This window comes from Haliotis rufescens, unplaced genomic scaffold (assembly GCF_023055435.1).
Source record: "Haliotis rufescens isolate VD_foot unplaced genomic scaffold, xgHalRufe1.0.p SCAF_2, whole genome shotgun sequence".
Lineage (NCBI taxonomy): Eukaryota > Metazoa > Mollusca > Gastropoda > Lepetellida > Haliotidae > Haliotis > Haliotis rufescens.
In genome coordinates, this window is record NW_025963890.1 from 22,393,946 (window position 1) to 22,420,176 (window position 26,231).

Sequence of the window (26,231 nt, forward strand, 5' to 3'; positions counted from 1 at the left end):
TGAGTCCAGATTTACTTCCCAGGTACCCAACACCCTATAACCTGCCCTACCCGGGTACCCATTTAAGGTCTCACGAGTTGGGAACAAAATGTCTGAATGGGAATTGTTTTACACCAGCCCTGGCAAAAAAAGGATTTAAATACGTTTAAAATGATCTGATCATGGATACAACTTGATTGAAACTTTATCTTTCCTGAATCATATAAAAGTCAGAAGGAATGGGTGCATTGTCGGAAAGATATGCTAACATTTGCGACTTGTAGTGTAACCATTGGTGTTATTGTCGTTATACAATATATCATGTGACTAACCATTCGTCCGGGTAGTGGGTACCCGACTCCTACTCAATACCCAACCGACCCATGTACCCGAGGATACCCGTCCCAGCCCTAATGATATCCTTATAAAATGGCCTTCTTTCTGGATCAGATGCAGAGAGACCCATGTCTGCATGCTGCTTGACTCCCATTCTCAGTCAGTAACCAGCTGGTAACCAGGGGATGTAGCCTTGGTGTCCATGTCGAGATGTCACCATGATACTCAACAATGAGTTTGACAGTGCCATTTTGTCCTTAAGCATGTCCTTTGTCACGTGATCACCAAAAATGGAGTGGAGCATCCAGTACATCACTGGATTGCTATACTGGTGCTCATTATTTTGTGTGTCCACTTCAGCTGTTGGATGTCTCACTTGCACAGGCTACTCTGTTGTAGTCTGGGTGAGGTAGAGTGCCAGACCCCATTGCTTGCCTTGAAAGGTGGCCAAAGTGGGAATTGGGTAGCCAAAATGGCTGCTGCCAAGTTGTACGTGGACATTTGACCACTATGGAGATGAGTTACCTGTTGAAATGTGCCCTTGTACCAAGGCAGCATGGAAAGGATATGCATTTTAGTCTGCTGTGATGATTTGGCAAGTCTAGATTGCCTCAGCTCTAAGCATTGTTTCGGCTCCTTTTGGATTTTTATTTGTTTTTTTGTAGGTTTATATTTTTAAATAAGAAAACTATATTTCTGGGACAACATATCAGTCTATTCCACTTGCTTAAAGGGGCACTGATCTAACGCAATTCCCCGGGACTGGTTGTTGCCTTTGTTATTGTTTTTTCCCAGTGAGTACCCGGATGTGTAGCAGAAATCTAGACTAGTTCGCGACCTCTGCTGCGCCATTCGTAAGCGCATTAGTCACTTTTATGGATACCGGTAGTAATAAGGGCGTATGGTCACATTGATCAACAAAATGAAATACAGTTTTCGAGATAATAAGGAATTGTAGGTATCTTTGTGGGTAGCATCGGTAATGGTGACGAAGTTTTGATAAGTCACTTGCTTGGTAAATTTGCGATTTTCGTTTACAATATTTTGACTTGCAACATAAAGTAAATATTTTACCTGACCATTGCTTTTTTTAAAGTGTGTATATTATTTTACTGTCAAAATGTGTAACATATTTATTAAACGTCTAAATATTCAGTTATTTTACAAATTGACAGAAAACATTTCCATCTCTATTATTATGATAACGAATTCCAAACATTTTGATGTTTAATGTCTTCACCAAGAGACTGAAAATGTTACGTTGAAAAGTACATTTCTATGTTGTTTGGCTTCTAATCCTACATAATAATCTGTTGTGATGTTTGTAGGCCCTTTTGATAGTCTTAATCAATCTGGACAGATTTTTTAGTCAAAATGACTGAAATATTTACACATTTTATAAATTGCCTGAGAGAATCACATTTTACAAATTGACGGTAATATATACACGCTTACAAAGGAAATACCTGTGAAAACAACGTCTACCGCGCATTGAAGAATTTCCCAACCAAGACGTAGAGAAACAAGAACGAATTATCGGTTCAAATGAAGGAAAACAAAATGCAAATACCATAATTACAACCTACCAAATTTATGTGTATAAATTTTAGGCAGCTTCCTTGTTCGAGGAATGTATCCGTGAATATCCACACAAAGGAACAATATCCCACTCGTCTGCAGCTGTACAAAGAAACTTACTCGATGTCACGTGTCTCTGTAACAATCAAATAATTTAAAACATATAAATCGTTTCGGGATATTATAACCCGTGTTCGTTTCTCAACTGATCACTTGGATTGTTTCAGGTGTTTCACATAGGTGTCAAGTCTCAAGGGTCGGCTGAGAGAGCCCACGTGACAACTATTTTCATAACGTCCACGGTTCCTAAAAAATCCATTGAGTGATAGATAACAATGATCATTCAATCAACGTATTATCAGTTAACCCTTTGAACAAAGTATGTTGTTTTTACATCGGCATTTCACGCCATGTTATGAGTGTATTCCCTTTGTTTTAGTAAACCTAGACATGTAAACACTCACTTTTGACATATCCACCGTGCAAGATAACAGTGATTAATCAATCAACGTATTTTCTGTTAATCCTTTGATGACTAGGAACGATCCGTTGATTTACAAAAAAAGTAAATCAACTGATCATTCATCTCTTGCTGGGCTGCCACGTGCATATTACATAACACACATTTCACCTCACTTCAAACCTGGATTTATATTGAATAATTACCCCAGACACAATAAATGCCAAATGGGAACCTTTGTCAGGTAATCTAAGTGGTGCTACCACTAATTGTACCTGTAATAAATTCATTAACTGAGCATCAAGCGAATGACGACAAATACACAAGTGTAGGGTTAGACGAGAAAACGTGGATGACAACAAAGGAGTAGTTATCGTATTATCGACGCAATCCGAAATCCGAAAATGCTTTCACTGCATGGATACTTTTTTTGGTATTAAACTATAACCATCTGGGGTATTTCCAAATGACGACATCCGATGAGCTCCGCCGTTCTTTTTGTCTGTTTGTTTAGGCTGTAGAAATTAATTAACATGCGCCCTTTGTCGAAATCTTTATAGATCACAGTTAACCAATCAGTGTTTATGCAAAAATGCGTAAAACAAATATTGCCTCCATCCTCCAAGTTTATTTAACTGTCCTTGCAGACGGTAGCCCAGTCTCTGGTCACGCTCAGTTGCGTTGCGTATCATCCGGGTACTCACGGGGGAAAAAACAATAACAAAGGCAACAACCAGTCCGCGGAATTGCGTTAGATCAGTGCCCCTTTAATGATTACATGGTCCATAATCTATCATTTTTTAATTTGCTTTGAAGATCTCCAATTATAACAGAAGTGGCAAATCCATAATACTTTATAAAGAATCCCTTTTGATATCTGTCAATTTATTTATTAATCCCAAAAGGGATTTTTTTCCACATATATCAAGCCAGAATTATTTGTTTTTGTCTGACGCCTTTGCTACAATGGTTCAACATGGACACTGCTTGTTAATTACAAGTCTACAGCTAGAAAGATATTTGATATTTTATGTAATCTCTATTCTTATAGTGAATAATTCCAGTGCACGATCTTGTAGCATAAGGTACATTTTATAACAAGGGGTCTAACCACTAATACACTAAGTAGACGTAAAACAATCTATTGTTGGATCAGATGTTGATACAGTCTTGATTTTTTTAACAAGAGATTGTGAATCAGTAAATGATATATGAATAGAGTTGTTTAGAAACAAATTAAAATGTGTAATGAAAGGATTAAATATGGTTATTATGTAAAGTGTGTGCTTGAATATATGCTCATAAATACATCAAATATGTCTTGTTTCCAACCTGTTCCCCATGACTGTATCCCTAGGTGAAGCTATAGTTATATCATGTCTGGTTTTCAGGAGAGGTGCATGGATCAATTTACTAATTAACTTTGCATACATATGCCTTTGGTCAGCCATCGGTATTCTGGTGGAGTATGATCAAAGACATAAGTATATTTGGCCTGACCAGTGGTGGAGAATTGTCCTTCTGGTGAGTAGCAGATCCCATTGGCTGCCATCTTCAGTTTAATCAAAATAGTTTTATCATCCCAATGTAGTTCCTTATATATGTATCAAAGATAAGTGACTAGTTATTTATTACCAAAGGGCTGGGGGAAATCTGGGGAGGAGTTAAGGGGAGGGTCATTCAAAACATATTGGGAGGATTACAAAAGAAATGGACATTTATTTTTATTTTTTTAGCTTTGTTGTGGAACTTTAAAGAAGATGTTTGTTTGTTTGTTGTTTAACACCGCACTCAGCAATATTCCAGCTATATGACGTCGGTCTGTAAATAATCAAGTCTGGACCAGACACACCAGTGGTTGATATTGTGAGCAAAGTTCTGCACCATTGGGGCAGGATGACATGCAATCGAACAAGTTGTGAGTTAAACAACAACATGCACTGACTCAAAGGTAAGTGTTAGACTGTCATCATATGTTTGTGAATTTTGATTCATATGATAATTCTTTCAGTAATCAAAGTTGCAAAAGTCATTTTGATTTCTTCAGCTGACAGCCATAGGGTTTACAGTGTGGCAGGTGTTTGAAGAAGTGAGGGAATTCTCCAGATCTAAAAGAGCACACTCGGTGAGGTCAAATCAAAATAATGTCTTTGAAATTGCACAATGTTGACTTACATTTTGTAATTTTAGTATATGTACATGCTGTTTTTATAAAAAGAATCTTAAATTGGGATCAGGTGGTTGCAATATTTGATACGTCCATGGTATAGATCATAATTGAATGGAAATGCAGTAAATTACAGTTATAACGAACCCAAACGGACCACTAAATTTAGTTGTAAGCATAGTTCGTTATGATAATTTTGACTATAATATACTGAGCGGAAAAACCCCAGTTTGTTATATATCCGTCAGTTCGTTATCAGTGTGTTTGTTATATATCCGTCAGTTCGTTATCAGTGTTTACGTTATAAACGTAGTTTAGTGTATTATCTTTTCATGTTATCCAATTTATTATAACCTTTGTCAGTAACATATATTTAAGGAGGTTGAATTACCTTATAGCCATGCCATCTTAATGTCAAGATGATATTGTGACTTTTTAGTTACAAGAATTCAGTACCAAGTTAATACAATGACAACTAAACACTAACCTTCGTGCAAACAACAGTTTTCTCTGACCTGACAATGGCAGTAGGAATAAGCACACACAGTAGTATTTTCCTTTCAACTGACCTTACGGGATAATGGTGCAGAAGAGTTTGAAGTTTGCAGTAACAGACATGCTGTGTATCCATGACAGGTTTAGATATCTCAGTTTGGACATGTTGCCTTGTTTCCAGAACTGGGTAAAATGGCGCACCAAGGAGATTGAGCAGGATATGGAGTTTTGTCATCCAAGATGGCCAGAGGAAAAACAGTTCCTAAAGTCAGAACTTACGGCCCTTGACAAACTCAATCCCAAATACTTCAACGATGCATGGTAAGAATTCCTATCTCAAGTAACCAGGAGAATTGTAAAGTTAATCTTAAATAATAAAAGAAGTGAACAAACCAAAATGACACGAAAGGCTTAGTTTGCATTCTACTCACTCATGACCATAACTCATAGTATTTCATGATCTTAGACCAACTATGTCATCTTGTTTTTTCTTGTATTTTTCTGAAGAAATAAGACTTGTTACAAATGACAAAGACAAAAGACAAGTGCCAGGAAACAAAGAATTTGTTGTTGTGGCATGACTACTCGGGAATGTGGTAGCCCTATTGAACTGTCCTATAATATAGTTTTGTTAGTTTTGTTATTGCTATCTCTTTCCTTCTGTTTAGGAACATATTTGACTGGACATGTTATTTCTTCCTGCTGTTGTCCATCACAACCCACTTTGCCGACATCGCCATCCACAGCAACCTGCTGGCTCGATGGCACATCCGCATCATGTGCGTCACCATCATCCTCCTCTGGCTGCGACTCATGAAGAACGCCAGGGCGTTCTCTACGCTGGGTGAGTGTGGACTTACACCTTTGTTACAGTCTCTCAGCCGTGCTCAGCCTTAACACTTGTCATAAACCATGTGTCTGTGTGTGTCATCTGCATGTGTTCAGAATACTAGAACTGAAGGTTGAGTCTTTGAGGAGGTTCCTGGTTATGGTGTGTGACTGAGGGAATAATGACCCCATATCAATAGTAGGTTTGCAGATACTCACAGTGTTTATTTATTGAATACAGAACTGCCACACTGTGTAATGGGTCAATACAAAAACTAATGCAATCAATTAAGCGTTTGTTCATGTGTTTAAACAAATGTTATTTAATCTGTTTTCTGGCAAAATGGTCTTGATTAATGGAACTCCATGATTTCTTCTACTTGTAGGTCCATTTGTTGTGATGCTGGGCAAGATGATCGGTGACTTGCTGAAATTCTGCTTCCTGTACCTGGAGTTCTACATACCCTATGGTAAGACAGTGTGTCAGTGTTCAACATTTATTATGGTGGGAAGTCATCAGACTTGCTGGTTTGTGGCCTTCTGGGCTTTGAAATGAAGCTTTCCTCTGTCACAGATTGATTTCACAGAAATTGCATGACTGCAGGATAGTAATTAGGTTTGTCCACAGAAAATTTGTTTTCTTGAAGAACTTGTGCAGAATATTTTCCTGGGGATTGCAGGCACCTTTTGCATTGCGTTGTCTTCAAAGGCAACTGGACTATGGCTGAGGACTCCCCTCTGCCCCAAACTGAAGTGTGATTAGTGAATAGTCTAGCTGTGTCAGCTTCTTAACTGTAAAATGATTTCCAATAGTGAAATGATTGGTGATATGTCCTGAATTGTTTGATAGGCATTACTTATAAGTTGACGGATGACAAAGTAGACATAATTTATGGATAACAACTTCTTTAATACAACTATGAACTCTTTAAGCATTAATCACCACACCTATGTAAACTTATACTGTCTAATTGGCTTCATGTCCCATTGGCCACCTATGTGTTCTCTGTCCGTCATGTTGTGACAGTATTATTGTCTTGCTTGACAACTGTATACATTATTAAAGAAGTTGTTATCCTTAAATTGTGTCTACTTTGATGTGTCCTGGACAAATCCTCGTTGAAAGTGTGTTTCCTTCCCAGCGTGTGCCTTCTGGATGATCTTTGGTGGGGACAAGCAAAAGGAATCTGATGGGACACTGGTTGAGGTTGACGGCTTCGGCTACCCCACCGCTATGATGTTCACCCTGTTCCGTCTCACCCTTGTGGATGAGTATGATTATGCTGTAAGTATTTCTGCTCCATCATCAAGCCAGCTGCAGAGACCAAGTACCGAGGAACAGGCCACAGGGATGATAGGAGCCTGTCACTGTCCTGGGAGATAAACCTTTTGTGAGAAACTGAAGTAGCTTGTTCTCTGTTGGAAACAAATTGTCCTCATCCAGTCTATACCAGGCTAAAACAGATGTGCTTTTCACCATCATGCCAACTGATTTTAGATTTACATGTAGAATAGAACTGGCAGAATAAAAAGATGATGTAACGCTATGGTCTGTTATATCATAATGCTTTGACAGTCATGTAGATGTTTCTATGGGCAATGTTTAATCTTTCAGAACATGAAGCTTGTTGATTCCTTGATGGCGGACCTGTTGGTGGGGACATGGTTGGCGCTGTCTGCAATCCTGTGCCTCAATCTCCTTATTGCCCTGCTGTCGGACACCTTCCAGAGGTAGGTTGTCATGGTGGCTCTGTCTGTCATCTTGTGCCTCAATCTCCTCATTCCCCTGCTGTCGGACACCTTCCAGAGGTAGGTTGTCATGGCAACTCTGTCTGTCATCTTGTGCCTCAATCTCCTCATACCCCTGCTGTCGGACACCTTCCAGAGGTAGGTTGTCACCTTGTACCTCAATCTCCTTTTGGCCCTGCTGTCGGACACCTTCCAGAGGTAGCTTGTCATGACAACTCTGTCTGCAATCCTGTGCCTCAATCTCCTCATTCCCCTGCCGTCAGACACCTTCCAGAGGTAGGTTGTCATGGCAACTCTGTCTGTTATCTTGTGTCTCAGTCTCCTCATTCCCCTGCTGTTGGACACCTTCCAGAGGTAGGTTGTCACCTTGTACCTCAATCTCCTTTTGGCCCTGCTGTCGGACACCTTCCAGAGGTAGCTTGTCATGACAACTCTGTCTGCAATCCTGTGCCTCAATCTCCTCATTCCCCTGCCGTCAGACACCTTCCAGAGGTAGGTTGTCATGGCAACTCTGTCTGTTATCTTGTGTCTCAGTCTCCTCATTCCCCTGCTGTCGGACACCTTCCAGAGGTAGGTTGTCATGGTGGCTCTGTCTGTCACCTTGTGCCTCAATCTCCTTATTGTTTTGTCGTTGGACACTTTCCAGAGTTAAGTTTTTCAATCTCATTAAAATCCAATCTTACTTCTCACTACCACAAAACAAAGATCCTAGGACATTCCATTACAGGACATGTCAGAGCCAACCTATCACCTGATCAATCAGAGCTTTGCTCACCGGATTGGGACAGTCGAAAAGTGTTTTCTAATCATGCAAAGTCAAAATTGTTAACACAGGGTATTCAGAATGACATTTACGGACTGTATGACTGATTCTGTCAAAATCAATGTCTATCTCTCGCTTCAGTGGGATAAGCATTCGAACGTAAGAGACTTTCCATAGCTCATGGGAAGTACTGCCTCACAACCTCGGCCATCTATCAAGACATTCCAGAATTTTTTTTTGTTCAGTTTTCAAATTTTGAATTGATATATTTCAAAATGTTATCTGGAATGGAAGTCACTGGTTTGAAACTAGTGCCATAAAGTTCGAAAGCTGCTTCCTGTTTGGCAAATGAGGACTTCATTTGAGTCATTTTGTTGGTCGGTCAAACTTTGTGAAAGGTTGTCCCGATGTGACCCGTAATGGTATGTCCTCAGATCTTTGTTTAGATCTGATTTTAGTGAGATTGTAAGTTCTCATGGTGGCTATGTCTGTCATCTATGCCTCATTATCCTCATTGCCCTAATGTCAGACACCTTCCAGAGGAGAGTTGGAACTTGCTGCCCAGACTAATGTTTCCTAAGGGTGATAACTAATGTTTCTCCACTTGAAAGTGTGTGATGACACCCAGGCTAATGTCTCCCCAAGTTATTGTGTGATAATGAATGTTTTGCCTCTCCGAAGTGTATGATAACACACAGGCTAATGTCTCCCCAAGTTATTGTGTGGTAATGAATGTTTTGCCTCTCCAAAGTGTGTGATAACACACAGGCTAGAGTCTCCCTGAACTTATGTATAACTGATGTCTTTCCTCTCTAAAGTGTACAATCTGCTACATTTTGATAACTCATGATAATGTATCATACTGAGCAGGCTCATGTCTCCCAAGCTTATGTTTGGTAACTAATGTATTTCCTATCAAGCGTGTATGACAATGCACAGGCTCATGTCTCCCAAGCTTATGTTTGGTAACTAATGTATTCCCTCTCCAGAGTGTATGACAATGCACAGGCTAATGTCTCCCAAGCTTATGTTTGGTAACTAATGTATTCCCTCTCCAGAGTGTATGACAATGCACAGGCTAATGTCTCCCAAGCTTATGTTTGGTAACTAATGTATTCCCTCTCAAGAGTGTATGACAATGCACAGGCTAATGTCTCCCTAGCTTATGTTTGGTAACTAATGTATTCCCTCTCCAGAGTGTATGACAATGCACAGGCTAATGTCTCCCAAGCTTATGTTTGGTAACTAATGTATTCCCTCTCCAGAGCGTATGACAATGCACAGGCTAATGTCTCCCTAGCTAATGTCTGATAACTAATGTATTCCCTCTCCAGAGTGTATGACAATGCACAGGCTAATGTCTCCCTAGCTAATGTCTGATAACTAATGTATTCCCTCCCAAGAGTGTATGACAATGCACAGGCTAATGTCTCCCTAGCTAATGTTTGATAGCTAATGTATTCCCTCCCCAGAGTGTATGACAATGCACAGGCTAATGTCTCCCTATCTAATGTTTGATAGCTAATGTATTCCCTCTCCAGAGTGTATGACAATGCAAAGGCTAATGTCTCCCTAGCTAATGTTTGATAACTGATGTATTCCCTCCCCAGAGTATATGACAATGCACAGGCTAATGTCTCCCTAGCTTATGTTTGATAACTAATGTATTCCCTCCCCAGAGTGTATGACAATGCACAGGCTAATGTCTCCCTAGCTAATGTTTGATAACTAATGTATTCCCTCCCCAGAGTGTATGACAATGCACAGGCTAATGTCTCCCTAGCTAATGTTTGATAACTAATGTATTCCCTCCCCAGAGTGTATGACAATGCACAGGTTAATGTCTCCCTAGCTAATGTTTGATAACTAATGTATTCCCTCCCCAGAGTGTATGAGAATGCACTGGCTAATGTCTCCCTAGCTTATGTTTGATAACTAATGTATTCCCTCTCCAGAGTGTATGACAATGCACAGGTTAATGTCTCCCTAGCTAATGTTTGATAACTAATGTATTCCCTCTCCAGAGTGTATGACAATGCACAGGTTAATGTCTCCCTAGCTAATGTTTGATAACTGATGTATTCCCTCCCCAGAGTATATGACAATGCACAGGCTAATGTCTCCCTAGCTTATGTTTGATAACTAATGTATTCCCTCCCCAGAGTGTATGACAATGCACAGGCTAATGTCTCCCTAGCTAATGTTTGATAACTAATGTATTCCCTCCCCAGAGTGTATGACAATGCACAGGCTAATGTCTCCCTAGCTAATGTTTGATAACTAATGTATTCCCTCCCCAGAGTGTATGACAATGCACAGGTTAATGTCTCCCTAGCTAATGTTTGATAACTAATGTATTCCCTCCCCAGAGTGTATGAGAATGCACTGGCTAATGTCTCCCTAGCTTATGTTTGATAACTAATGTATTCCCTCTCCAGAGTGTATGACAATGCACAGGTTAATGTCTCCCTAGCTAATGTTTGATAACTAATGTATTCCCTCTCCAGAGTGTATGACAATGCACAGGTTAATGTCTCCCTAGCTAATGTTTGATAACTGATGTATTCCCTCCCCAGAGTATATGACAATGCACAGGCTAATGTCTCCCTAGCTTATGTTTGATAACTAATGTATTCCCTCCCCAGAGTGTATGACAATGCACAGGCTAATGTCTCCCTAGCTAATGTTTGATAACTAATGTATTCCCTCCCCAGAGTGTATGACAATGCACAGGCTAATGTCTCCCTAGCTAATGTTTGATAACTAATGTATTCCCTCCCCAGAGTGTATGACAATGCACAGGTTAATGTCTCCCTAGCTAATGTTTGATAACTAATGTATTCCCTCCCCAGAGTGTATGAGAATGCACTGGCTAATGTCTCCCTAGCTTATGTTTGATAACTAATGTATTCCCTCTCCAGAGTGTATGACAATGCACAGGTTAATGTCTCCCTAGCTAATGTTTGATAACTAATGTATTCCCTCCCCAGAGTGTATGACAATGCACAGGCTAATGTCTCCCTAGCTAATGTTTGATAACTAATGTATTCCCTCCCCAGAGTGTATGACAATGCACAGGTTAATGTCTCCCTAGCTAATGTTTGATAACTAATGTATTCCCTCCCCAGAGTGTATGAGAATGCACTGGCTAATGTCTCCCTAGCTTATGTTTGATAACTAATGTATTCCCTCTCCAGAGTGTATGACAATGCACAGGTTAATGTCTCCCTAGCTAATGTTTGATAACTAATGTATTCCCTCCCCAGAGTGTATGACAATGCACAGGCTAATGTCTCCCTAGCTAATGTTTGATAACTAATGTATTCCCTCCCCAGAGTGTATGACAATGCACAGGTTAATGTCTCCCTAGCTAATGTTTGATAACTAATGTATTCCCTCCCCAGAGTGTATGAGAATGCACTGGCTAATGTCTCCCTAGCTTATGTTTGATAACTAATGTATTCCCTCTCCAGAGTGTATGACAATGCACAGGTTAATGTCTCCCTAGCTAATGTTTGATAACTAATGTATTCCCTCTCCAGAGTGTATGACAATGCACAGGCTAATGCAGTCATGCAGAGGGCCATCACCATCCTCAACATCTGGGAAGGGATGTCCAAGAAGCGCCGCCTCAAATTCCTCACCTTCATAGAAAATGAATGCTCGCCCCAGTCCGACTACTATGATGATGATCTCACCCAAGCAGGAGAGGAGGATCTCAAGAAAGTCACCATACAGATCAAGGTAAGGAAACAATCTTCAACAATTACCGTATTTGCCATATTAAGCTGTCCTCTCCAATAAGCACCCTGTTACAGTTTTTTTACCAATCTGCTTATAAGCATTCGTACTAATCCCAAAGGTTCATATGACAGTCTGTATTTTCTTCTGTTTAATAGACTTTTTCTGCAGAAAATACAGCTGTATCAAAAAACTACCCAGTAATGTGTCAAATGCTTTACTGGCATACTATTTCAATTTTTGATACATACCTAAAAAAAGCAATGACAGTGAGTTTTATTTGTGGTACTGTAATAGTTGCAGATATATTTCTGACAAATAAATCACCAGATGTGCACATTGCACATTGCTATTTCGGGGTAGTCATACGAGAAAATAAGCAGTATTGATTGCAGCATTTACAAAATGCTTACCGTAATACAACTAATGTTGTCTAAAAGCCTATCATTGTCAAACCTATCTAAGCACTATGAGCACTTGTTCTGGTGCATATGACACCTGCTTTTGAACCCTGGAAGGATGAATAGATATCCAGGATGCCAGTCATAAGAGACATAGTAAATCACTTGATTGTTTCATCAAACTCAACAGCTTTGCTTGCAGCATTAATATTGCTGTGTGCAGAGTTAAGCAACAAACAGAACACTTATTTGCAGGCCATCGTGATTTCACTGAAATTATGTTGAACATAAACTACATTACTTCACTTCATCTTTAAGGTACATGGAAGTATTACATTTTATTTTCTGAATCTCATTCTTGATTCTTGTTTTAAACACATGTTGTCCCATTCACTTAGATGACTAACAAGTCACCAAAGACAACAGGAAAACAACATTCAAGTGAAAACAATATTCTGGAGATCTATGTAAATGACACAGCGATGTTAAATCTACTTCTTTGCATCAGTAATCAGGATGGTAGGAGATAACAATGCTGAATGTGAACTATAGTCATCAAGTACTACTTGTGTACTTATTCTTTTCTTTCAGGAACAACTTGATGACCTCCAAGAGCAGTGGAAAACAAAGTTTGGAGGTTTTGAAACTTCAGGAATGTTTGTAAGTAACAATATTGAAAGTTCGAAATACCAAACATTTGTCATGGCACTGGATTTTATTAAATTGATTGAAACATTCATGAAAATCTATTTTTAGATGGCACAACAGAAAATTGAATGCTATGAAATGCTATCCTTTGATCTGGATATGAGTACAAATCTCTCCAATTTTTGTTTTGTCTACACAACATTGCTCACATATATCCATCCACCCCTCCCACCCCTCTCACCAGTCTTCTATGACATGAGAGCCTTCTGTCTGTACCCCACCACTCTCACCAGCCATCTATAACATGAGAGCCTTCTGCCTGCTGCCTCCCCTCTCACCAGTCATCTGTAACATGATAGCCTTCTGTCTGCTACTCTCACCTCTCACCAGTCATCTATAACATGAAAGCCTTCTGTATGCTACCCTACCCTCTCACCAGTCATCTATAACATGAAAGCCTTCTGTCTGCTACCCTCTCCTCTCACCAGCCATCTATAACATGAGAGCCTTCTGTCTGCTGCCCTCCCCTCTCACCAGCCATCTATAACATGAGAGCCTTCCATCTCCTGCCCTCACCTCTCACCAGCCATCTGTAACATGAGAGCCTTCTGTCTGTACCCCGCCCCTCTCACCAGCCATCTGTAACATGAGAGCCTTCCATCTCCTGCCCTCAACTCTCACCAGCCATCTGTAACATGAGAGCCTTCTGTCTGTACCCTGCCCCTCTCACCAGCCATCTATAACATGAGAGCCTTCCATCTCCTGCCCTCACCTCTCACCAGCCATCTGTAACATGAGAGCCGTTTGTCTGTACCCCGCCCCTCTCACCAGCCATCTGTAACATGAGAGCCGTTTGTCTGTACCCCGCCCCTCTCACCAGCCAGCCGTAACATGAGAGCCTTCCGTCTGGTGCCCTCCCCTCTCACCAGCCATCTATAACATGAGAGCCTTCTGTCTGTACCCCGCCCCTCTCACCAGCCATCTGTAACATGAGAGCCTTCTGTCTGCTGCCCTCCCCTCTCACCAGCCATCTATAACATGAGAGCCTTCTGTCTGTACCCCGCCCCTCTCACCAGCCATCTGTAAGATGAGAGCCTTCTGTCTGTACCCCGCCCCTCTCACCAGCCATCTGTAACATGAGAGCCTTCCATCTCCTGCCCTCACCTCTCACCAGCCATCTGTAACATGAGAGCCTTCTGTCTGTACCCTGCCCCTCTCACCAGCCATCTGTAACATGAGAGCCTTCCATCTCCTGCCCTCACCTCTCACCAGCCATCTGTAACATGAGAGCCGTTTGTCTGTACCCCGCCCCTCTCACCAGCCATCTGTAACATGAGAGCCTTCTGTCTGGTGCCCTCCCCTCTCACCAGCCATCTATAACATGAGAGCCTTCTGTCTGCTTCCCGCCCCTCTCACCAGTTATCTGTAACATGAGAGCCTTCTGTCTGCTACCCACCCCTCTCACCAGCCATCTATAACATGAGAGCCTTCTGTCTGCTGCCTCCCCTCTCACCAGCCATCTGTATACATAAGAGCCTTCTGTCTGCTACCCACCCCTCTCACCAGCCATCTATAACATGAGAGCCTTTTGCCTTCTGCCTCCACTCTCACCAGCCATCTGTAACATGATAGCCTTCTGTCTGCTGCCTCCCCTCTCACAAGCCATCTGTAACATGAGAGCCTTCTGTCTGCTGCCCTCCCCTCTCACCAGTCATCTGTAACATGAGAGCCTTCTGTCTGCTGCCTCCCCTCTCACCAGCCATCTGTAACATGAGAGCCTTCTGTCCGCTGCCCTCACCTCTCACCAGCCATCTGTAACATGAGAGCCTTCTGTCTGCTACCCACCCCTTTCACCAGCCATCTATAACATGAGAGCCTTCTGTCTGCTGCCTCCCTCTCACCAGCCATCTGTAACATGAGAGCCTTCTGTCTGCTGCCCTCCCCTCTCACCAGTCATCTATAACATGAGAGCCTTCTGTCTGCTGCCTCCCCTCTCACCAGCCATCTATAACATGAGAGCCTTCTGTCTGCTGCCCTCCCCTCTCACCAGTCATCTATAACATGAGAGCCTTCTGTCTGCTGCCCTCCCCTCTCACCAGTCATCTATAACATGAGAGCCTTCTGTCTGTACCCCGCCCCTCTCACCAGCCATCTATAACATGAGAGCCTTCTGTCTGCTGCCCTCCCCTCTCACCAGCCATCTATAACATGAAAGCCTTCTGTCTGCTGCCCACCCCTCTCACCAGCCATCTATAACATGAGAGCCTTCTGTCTGCTGCCTCCCCTCTCACCAGCCATCTATAACATGAGAGCCTTCTGTCTGCTGCCCTCCCCTCTCACCAGCCATCTATAACATGAGAGCCTTCTGTCTGCTGCCCACCCCTCTCACCAGCCATCTATAACATGAGAGCCTTCTGTCTGCTGCCCTCCCCTCTCACCAGCCATCTATAACATGAGAGCCTTCTGTCTGCTGCCTCCCCTCTCACCAGCCATCTGTAACATGAGAGCCTTCTGTCTGCTGCCCTCCCCTCTCACCAGCCATCTATAACATGAGAGCCTTCTGTCTGCTGCCCTCCCCTCTCACCAGCCATCTATAACATGAAAGCCTTCTGTCTGCTTTCAGGAGGAGAGTGGTGTAACCACCACCAACATCAGTGGCAGTATTGTCACCAATGACAGGTTTGACCATGAGATCCACATCCTCCGTGACAGCGTGAACCAACTGAAGCTGAAGCAGGAGGAGATTGCAGACCGTTCCCGCCGTGACATGAAGGCCGTCAAGATCCTGCTGCAGCAGCTGCTGAGACAAGATGGGGGAGGGGACGGAGATGGTGGAGGTGGGTCCCAGAGTGTGTGTGAATGTATCCTGAATGTGTGTGAATGTATCCTGAGTGTGTGTGAATGTATCCTGAATGTATCCTGAATGTGTGTGAATGTATCCTGAATGTGTGTGAATGTATCCTGAATGTGTGTGAATGTATCCTGAATGTGTGTGAATGTATCCTGAATGTGAATGTTCCTGTGTAATCACCAGGATGGTTTTGTGTATGACTACATGTCTGTATTGAGAGTATTGGTACTTAGCTCTAAGATAGATTGTCAAATGGATAATACCTAACTGTAGAAATGTCAAAGGAAGAGGGTCGGTGTAGATTATATATTGGGGGCGGTGCAATATAACTAGAAAACCAAATTCATGCTTTATTAAAATTATTATACAGACATGGAGAGAATGACTCACTGTTTTAACATTTTGCATAAAAAAGGATATGTAGTAGATATACAGTGACCCCCTTGTTAATCTGGATTCCTTGAGAACCTATTCATATTCACAAGTTTCCAGATTAATGCAATGTTGATGTTATAATGCCAACTGTAAGTGTTCCAGCCATAATTATCCAAAGGCATGGTGTCCAGTTTACAGGGACTGAAACAACGAGGTTTCACTGTAAAGTGTAGAACATTGCAGATCCCTGCCATGCGTAGTGTAGGGCAAACCCTGCATTGTGTGTTGTATACTTTTGTCTTTGGGTTGACATCATTTGTATTGTGTTGTGTTGAAATGATGATGCATACTTCACTGGCAGCCATTTCAGAGTAATGAATGAAACAAAGATGACAGCTGTGTATGTTTCTGTTTCTGTGATAAGTGCCTTGTTTTTGTGATCAGGTTTCACTGAGCTGGAGATTCGGGACAGCAGGATGTCAGGGGAGTTTGGAGGGTGAGTGACTTACTTGTGTCTGCAACCATAGACAGTCAGTCATCCATGTTTGGCATAAAAATCCCTCACACAAACAAATCAGGTTTGATTATTAGCAAAATTGTTTAATATCAAGCAGACCAACATGGCTCAACATGGTCAACATGGTCAGGAACTGATAACTTGCCAGAAGATCACAATGAGAAATATGTTTGGGAACATTTAGTCAAGTTTAGAAATTATTAGAGGAAGGGGCTACCTGCACAGACTAATGTATCTATATTTGAATTCATTGTGTCAGAATATGTCCTCCCTGGCAAGCTGATGCACTATGAGTGAGTGAGTAAGTATGATTTTACGCCGCTTTTAGCAATATTCCAGCAATATCATGGCAGGGGACAACAGAAATGGGCTTCACATATTGTACCCATGTCGGGAATTGAACCCGGGTTTTCAGCGTGACGAGCGAATGCTTTAACCAATACACTACCCGACCTCCCCTGATGCACTATGAGGTTCCTGTTGAAGCACATCCAATGTTATGTTCTCCCCACAGAGAGGAGGCCCAGCCTGGCACCAGTGTCCGCAAGATGAAGAAGAGGAAGAAGGCCCCCAAGGGCCCCTACCAGCACGAGGACCTGCTGGTGCCCCTGGAGGACCAGGCCGCTGCCGATCCCAGGAGGATAAGGATTGGTGGTGAGTCCTTGCTTTCATTACATGGTTTACAGACCTTCTTCTCTCAAACCAAGGGTTGGTGGTTTCAATACAAACATCAAAATAACACTTAAAAACATATTTTCCTTTAAAGTGATTTTTTTATTAAAAGTCGGTATTGTACAATAGCAAAAAAAATGGAATAAAAGAAGAGGCCTGCATCACTTAGGGACTTCCTCCTACATTAAAGAGAGGCTAATTGGCATTCCTTTGAATATCACTTTGTCAGCTGATTCAAGTTGAAATTGTGCATATCAGTTAAGCGGTTAATGATGCTATACAATGGATAATGTTCGGGGAAATGGGCAGCAGATACCACCAATATACAGGTGAAAGCAGCACTAAAATTCACTCCCTCACTCACTGCAGGATGGAGACAAGTGCTTTAGTTTAAGAATGGGTATAAGTTGCAATGGAAACCGATCAGTATGATGGTTCATATTTGAATTTGTATTGTAGTTGTCTGCTATGTTGGCATTTCTGTTGCAGGGCAGAGAGCAGATATCTCCACAATCAGCTTCCCGGATTCCGAGACGGCCGAGCATGAGGTAGGTGGTTACACACTACAGTTACAGCACTTCATGGAGATGTTGGATTCCAATTTTGATGTCATTTTCAAATTCTGCATTCTGATCGTTCCAGCGGTGACAGATCTACGTTAGACCATGATTTTGATTGTGAAAGATCATGTTTTTTCTTTAGCACATTTCACAAACTCATCCAGTGTACTGATTTAAATTGAAAAATTATTCAAAATGTCATCATTTGGGCAAATATTGCAAAATTCATTAACATCAACACAGCTTTACATTTTGCTCCTTGAATCACATACTATGATGTCACAATGCTTGGCCATCTGTCCGTATGACATCATGAAAGTGGAGTGTACTTTTGAACTCAACGTTGCAAGGGCTGCAACATCTCAGATGGGATTAAAACTGATTGATTTTGTCTCATATATATATATATATATATATATATATATATATATATATATATATATATATAAGTATAGAGAACATTGCAACCTGTCAACCTTCAGAAATATTAGACTCAACTGATGCCGCATTATTTATCACTTCCTCTATGACAAAATAGTTGGAGGTTTTTTTCCCACTTTATGATGGTGGACATAAAAATACTGCATTTTCCATTTAGAGCTTATGAAGCTTAGAAGCTTTTTGGAAGCTTCTCTGGTATTGAATTTGAAAACAGTACAGTGTGTGTCTTTCATACAGTCAACAAACATGGGTATGAGATTTGTATTGTGATGTCAATTAGTGGAAAATCAAAGACACCCTGAAACACATTTACATAAATAACAGCTATAATATAATCATGACTTGTTTTTCAGTCAATGTAATAAGTACCTATCTGTCATTAATTACAGACAGTTAATAAGCGTGTGCTAAAGGCTAATACTATAGCATATACAATGCAATGTTTACATAAATAACCCAAGGGAAATAACTCTTTTACTTTGACTATATAAACAAAATCAATTCATTAAGCTTACACAGTATTGTATAAACATATACTGTACTTTAAAGACAGAATGATATTATAAGGATTAATACATTAGGCTGGGCTCTGATATTCTGTGTGAACTTGAAATTAAGACAAGAGATGTTATTTGCATGAAATGGTCGTGGAGGTAATGTGGACTGCAATCTTGAATAAACCCTTGTTAAGCGACCCCAATGCAGTAAGCACTGTCCACTGTGACACAGAATGGATAAGATTGGTTTCTGATGAAAAGTGGCCATCCCTATCCTTTAAGTTAGAATTTTGGATGTATCCCAAGATGCCAAATGTACCCCACACCCAAAACCAGTCTCACTTATGTACACCCACCACGTTATCCTATAGAGAAACATTACCTGTACTGCAGACAAGGAGCTAAGAACAATTTGGATGAAGATGTCAAGTCTGGATGAAGACAAATGAACATCATCACGCAGATACAGCTATTAATCCTGCCGGGTGATGGCAGGTGATGAAGACAAATGAACATCGTCACGCAGATACAGCTGTTAATCCTGCCGGGTGATGGCAGGTTAGGAAACCTGTTTCCCCAAAAGCGTGGGATGCAGATTGGCTGCTGGAGCTGTGTTACAGAATTGTTCCCTCTGAAATCTCAACAAAGCATCTGTGATATTATTGTCATGTGTATTTATACTTGCCCTGAACAAAATGTTTTTGCAGCACAAGCTGCCTTGTCAGTGACAATTCTGGGTGCCTCTGAAGACAGCTTGGTTATGACAAAAGAAAAGTACTCTCCTGATAGCAAAGGCTGTGCCCCAGAGACAAACTGACAGCACGATCACAAGTTTCAAGTGGCCAGAGACCATTTGGCCAGTTCCTGTTACAGTGTGCCCGAACCCCATGGTGCAGGGCAGATATGTATTGTCAGCTCACAATTGATTCTGAATAACTGACACCATTTAAAAAAACAGGAACCCTAGCCAAACCTCTAGGCCTTCCCACACTACCCTGCATGATGTGGATGCGGTGTGATTGATGACTTACTAGTGTCGAGGGCAGAACAGTCGACCCATGGGTATGGCCTGGCACATGAAATTCAACTTACCCACCAGTGACTGCCAACTCTTCAGTTGACTTCATGCTTACCTAGAACCAGCAAATGATGATGGTACTTACAATCTCTTCCTGGGGTATTTCTGACCTGTATCCTTTGAGTGTCGATTTCAAGCCCTAGTAACATTAAGCATGACACAGGACCTACTGTCTGCTCATGTGCAACAGGTACACCTAGCTCCTGGAAGGTATTGAGGCATTTACCAAGGTTATCACAGCAGTCTTTCGTCCCTCCACTTCCGCCTGTCAGAAAATCAAGGTAATGCAAAAGCTGCGAACACCATTGCATAAAAGTGCTGAATTTTTCAAACACTGAGCATGATACGGAGCAGCCAAATGGCAAGCACTTATCAAAGTAATATTTACCTTGAAAGGACAAGCCTATACACTCAAAATCCTGAATTTTGCAAGCAGTGCCTTTGAACCTAGTTGCTGCACCATACTGACAGCCTCGACGAACTGTGCATGAGACCCCGAGCATGCTTCACTGTTAATGTCGTTGACTGATCTGTGAGGATAAGAAAGGTGATGTATTAAACAAAAATCATCCATCTTAGGCAGGCACTGACTCTTGCCTGTCTGCTTGTTTGGGGACGAGACGGACAGGTAAAACTTGTTAGAGGAAGGGCATTGAAAGGACCTGCAACCCTACCTCAGTGTACTGCCTTCTTCAACTTGGCAGCTACTATCTGTCGTAAGATGGGATCCCTGGCTGAACGCAGATTGTTAGACCAACAACTCAAGTGGGGACCACTATATTCCTGTTAAAAACCTGATTCAAGACCTTGTAATAAATAAATGGCATTGTTAGATTACTTGTACAGTTGCCAATGGAGCATTATCTAATGAACAACCCCCCTTGGCGTGAAAAAAATAAGCAGGATGTGGTTCATCGCAGTTATGAGCATTTATGAATAAGCCTGCACTTTGACCTGGAGCACCTTGACCCAGCATGAGTTGACTGTGAAGTCATGGAAAGGGTCCCGCATGGCCTGAGTCTAACTGCTCAAAGACAACATGTAAGGATTTGTCACCACCACCTATACCATTCCCCCCAGATTAATTGTACTTACCCCAGGCATGGCCGGGAAGTTCTCACAGGGATCTTGGGACACTGTTTTGCTTAGCATCTCCAGGATATTGCTGAGCTGGATGGATAAAGTCACATCGACAATGCAATTAAATGTGATCATAACATTTGAAATACACATTAAGTCTTAGAGGGCATGGGTGGCCCAGTCGTCTAAGGTGCCACGATTCGCTGTGCAGAGTTGCGTCACATGGCCACGCCAGAAACCTATGATTGTGGGTTCAAATCCAGGTTCGCCCTGATTATGTTTCTAGGTTTGTCAGCACCATACCCGTGCTCCTGGGTTTCACTGAAGTGGTAAACGTCTGAGACCTGCATCACTTCGGGCTTTCCTCCCACATTAAACTGACACGCCGCAATATTACTGGAATGATGTTTAAAGCGGCGTTAAACCTAACTCACTCACTCACTCACTCATTAAGTCTCAGACAAATATAAACAATTTGATGCTTACCCTGTAGGTTACACAAAGGCATGATTCCGAACTGTCACACTTATGGCAACATCAATATAATGGAATTATACACAGACTAACTACAGTGTTAGACTATTTAATATTCTGAACACAGTAAAACACACATTCTACTTACGTACATGTACGTCTGAATCTGTATATTACAAACAATGTTCAGAAAAACTTCAGGGTTTGATTTAAGGAACTTGATTTGAACCAGGTACATATTGACTTGAAAACCAAGTTGCACTAGACAAACCAGGTTGCACCAAAGCATGCAGTTTAAAAATAGGAGAACTCCGGTGTTAGCTTGGAAATCAGCAGATAGAGCTCCTGGGCATGGGGCAATGAGCAGAAGTACAGATACACTGTCAGCTGACTGATAGAACATAATGAAACTAGCAACTAATTATATATAATAAATATATGTAAAAAGCCCGGAATACGCTACAAGTCGGAAAGCGCACGTAAAATCTCCAATGTAAGTAAGAAAGGAATGAAATTAAAACAAATATATACAAAAACTTCTTCGACCACATCTATTTGGTATTACATTTGAGTCATGATATCACAACCTTTGACCCTATGTTTTTGCATCAGTATTATCAAAAGCAAAACTAGTTCTTTGCTCATATAAGACATAAGCTCCTTTAGATTCAGTGACATATAAATTGCTTATATGTGTTTTTTTACAAAGAAAATCACCCTCTTATTTGATCACCACCACACACATTTTTTACCATGGACCTTAATAGATAATTATTGATAATTATGTGTTGTAGCAAATTAAAGCTTAAACCATTGATTAAGAAAAATTAAATAAATATTCAATGATGGATTTTTGTTTTTATTACAGACTGATCTCACAGAATGTTAAAGGGGAGACAACTCTGAACCAAACACTGAAGAAACGATTAAGTTCATGAATGGATTGTTGCTGTTACTGGGATATGGTTAAAGCATTTTACATACATCATAGTTTTTTGGGATGAACCCTTTTTCAAACATATGTTTGATTTGTTTAAATTAAGTCATATTTGAAATTCGTAATTGTAACATTGCTCAAACAGCGTTATACCATTGTCTTGTTATTTGGCCAAATTATGTTTTACATGTGAATCATATTGTTTTGATGTTTATCATTTTGCTGTACGTTACATATTAAGCTATTTTCTACTACAGAAATTTCAAGAAAATTGCATTTGTAATACTTTAACTTTTTTTTATGAACCTGACTTCATGTAATAACAAGTGGTGTGTTACAATTTAAGATGCCATAGTGTTAGGCGTGTGTTCATCTGAAGGTACTTTCATGCACTGTTTACTTTTATAGTGTATGATTACACTAAACCACACTATGTTTAACTTTTAGTTCTTATTTAACCATGTTATTTATTTTTATTATATTGCAGCAGGAATTCAGTTTCCGTAAAATGTTATCATTGTTTGCTAGCCACATGTTCTTAACATTTTGTCACTCGTCTTGTCTTCCTTACGTTTATTGTTTCACCTGTAATCTGTTGGTCGTTGTAATGATTTAAAACCTTGAGGAATACACACACACATGTATGTTGCTGCCATGCTTGCTTCTTCCTTATAGAAACAGAATGAGTTTTGAATGAAATTCTGCAAAAGAAAAGATGAAAAAAAGGAAGATGCTGTAGAATATTACTTTACAAATGATGTTTTGTTTTCAGGCGTTATAGTCATTTGATGAGATACATCAAGTGAATGCATCTTCTGGATAACCTTATGCTTTTAGAAAATATTTTACCTCCACTCTAGTTTTTGAATAAGCTCTACAACCCGACCTTGGAAGCAGTGTTTGAAATAAGCATCTGCCCCTAGGCCCGTGGCATGTAGAGCTCAAGTCGGGCCCGTAGTTTCAAATTTGTAAGTGTCCTTATGGCCTGCTGTAACATTTTGTGTTGATTTATTTGTCACAATTAACAAAACGTTTTTTTTAAATGAGGGCCTGAAGAGTTTCGTCAGGGCCTGCAGCTTCTAAAGTGTGTAGGTCGTGATGGCGGCCTGGCAATTTGTTTATTTCACTGCTTGGAAGTGGTTTCCGATGTACTTAAGACGAAAGAGATGATCGGACATGTACTACGTGTGAATGTGATGCTGTGTTACTGTGACACTACTAAAGTGCTATTTGTTGCTCTGCTTCACAGCACAACCCTGACAAAGTCCTGACCTTGTTAATCTGTATCTGTGGAGATGTGACATTGTCTGGAGACATGAGTTCCCCGTGTTGATTGTATAATGGTTCTGACATAAGGACACAGTGGGTCACCCGACTTATACAGAATACATTGACCTTTCTTGAAGTCATCTGCAATGTAAGGATTCTCTTGGAACAAATTGATATTTAGCATGACTTTAACATTGTGTTAATCAGTGCTGTATATTTTGTGCTCCTGAACACATTGGTTCTAGCATATTTGTGTATTGATATGAGACAAGAATTATTTGTTTGTTTACAACATGGACAAATCTATCTCACTGACTTGATCCATCAATAATGGGATGTACAATTCTCACTAAAATGTATTTCTTAGAATATCTGCTCAGATGATAAGGCATGGCGACTCAATGGTATTCAGACATCTGTATTTGTAGGGCTAAGTGTTGGCTTTGCATGAAGGAGGGTGAATTGGATTGTTTCCCTTGACATTGAGTGATATATCTGCCGATCTTTTACCTACATCATATGCCTTGACAAAATTTTAATCTTCCAATATATTTTCATGATGCAAATGTATGTGCCATGAATGTGTATCAGGTCTGGTTGCTATGACAACATATAGTGCCAGTATTACACGTTATTTATGAAGTAGGTGCCTTGTCACCGGAAGAACTGTGATATTCTCGTGATATTAGTTTTTATACATGTATATTTGTACAGAAACAATAAATTTTGTAGTATACTTTTGTAGATATGTAGTTAATGATATATATGTAGTTTATGATATATATGTAGTTAATGATATATATGTAGTTTACACTGGTAGTTACAATCTTACCTCCCCTTGTTAGGACAGCAGTCATGTAGCACTTGCTATCTGTCTCAGTGCTTCATACAAGCTTTGAAAGCAGCAAATAACAAAACAAATATTGTTTCAATTATCTATATATTTAATCTCTTTTTGACAAATGAAAGACTTTCACATCTGACAACACATTTTTACAAGATAGAAATAATTAAATTTATACATTACATTATTAGTTTGTGGATAATTGGTTGAAAAACATGACACAAAATTTTTACACTCTAATGCTGATCCTCAGAAAAGGTGACTTTGTTCAAAAGATTATTGCTGTATGTAGCACTCATAGATACCCTTCTGCTGCCCGACCCTGCTTCATAACACTGTGGCTGTTTGTGACACTCATCTTTGAGCATTCAGCCAAGTTGTCTACATGTAGCTGTGTGTCATGGGTTGAACATTCAGCCAAGTCGTCTACATGTAGCTGTGTGTCATGGGTTGAACATTCCTTCAGCCTTCTGTGTTGCTATATATATTATATTTTTAGGTGAATACAGCATGAAATTTGAATTTGATTGATATCTTTTTATGAATCTGTTTATGTATACAGAAGGCAATTTGTGCATGTGTCAGCAAGGTATTCTTTGCTATTGGTTTGAAATGTCTGAAAATGAACAAAATTGTAAACAGTTTCTTAATCTTACCTATGACATTACAAATGTCTCTAAATGTCAATTTCCTGCAATCATGGAAGCAGTGGGACAGCTACAAGTGAAGGGCTCTTACACCACAGTACATGCTCCTCTGTGTTCACTATGGAGAGAAACAGGATTTCTTTTGAAGTAAATGTTAAAATATATTTATTATTTATGTTATTTTTATATATCAAATAAATGAGGAAAGATACTTGTTTGTCAGTTGTCTTGTATAGTGAAATATACCCTGCCAAAAAAAGAAACGCAAAAGTCCATCGCAGTTGTGGCCATACTCTGTGGCCTTGACACCATTGATGTCGTAGCCGACGATGCAGGTCCATCAAAATGACACCTGGAACTTGTCATTTAGCACGAATACCTTCAGCTCGTAATCGGTGCCTTACTGTCAGGGCTGATGTCCTACACAATCCTGGTACTGCCGTAGTTGTAGAGGTGGCCGGGGTGACATAGCCATATGAATCTGTCCTGTGCTCTAGCAGTGATACGTGGAAGTCCTGTGATGTCTTGGTCTTGTAATGGTGCTTGTTGCTAGTGGAAAAACCTGGCTGCAGCTGCAGATGACTGATGGCGCTGTTGCGTTGGGCTTCGGTCTGTTGTGACATTTTTATGCTGTTCACTTGCTGTAAGATTGTGATGGCATGCAAATTAAAACCCAACGTTTTTATAGCCCTACAAGTCATGTTGCATGTGCATGCCATGTTGGTGTGTTTCAGCGCCAGGCATGGTTGTGTTTTTGCGATTTTTCCATCTTTTCAACAAATGTCTGCAGTACCTCATTCATTCCACACAAATCAATCCCAACCTATGCAGAAATCACCAATTC

The 26,231-nt window shown here is 40.7% G+C and overlaps 1 protein-coding gene across 7 annotated transcripts in view; it reads left to right on the forward strand.

Moving 5' to 3' along the window:
* Positions 1–25,598, forward strand: part of LOC124111995 (transient receptor potential cation channel subfamily V member 5-like) — a 49,371-nt gene extending 23,773 nt beyond the window's left edge. For all 7 annotated transcript variants that reach the window (XM_046471949.2, XM_046471947.2, XM_046471951.2 and 4 more), the window contains 14 exons: positions 3,745–3,877; positions 4,401–4,478; positions 5,197–5,336; positions 5,684–5,859; positions 6,230–6,313; positions 6,986–7,128; positions 7,459–7,574; positions 11,898–12,099; positions 13,089–13,157; positions 15,769–15,982; positions 16,816–16,867; positions 17,403–17,542; positions 18,050–18,108; positions 22,559–25,598. In XM_046471949.2, the coding sequence (XP_046327905.2) occupies positions 3,745–3,877; positions 4,401–4,478; positions 5,197–5,336; positions 5,684–5,859; positions 6,230–6,313; positions 6,986–7,128; positions 7,459–7,574; positions 11,898–12,099; positions 13,089–13,157; positions 15,769–15,982; positions 16,816–16,867; positions 17,403–17,542; positions 18,050–18,108; positions 22,559–22,579 (1,627 nt within the window). In that variant the 3' untranslated portion in view covers positions 22,580–25,598. The remainder of the gene's footprint in view (positions 1–3,744; positions 3,878–4,400; positions 4,479–5,196; positions 5,337–5,683; positions 5,860–6,229; positions 6,314–6,985; positions 7,129–7,458; positions 7,575–11,897; positions 12,100–13,088; positions 13,158–15,768; positions 15,983–16,815; positions 16,868–17,402; positions 17,543–18,049; positions 18,109–22,558) is intronic.
* Positions 25,599–26,231: the final 633 nt, after the last annotated feature.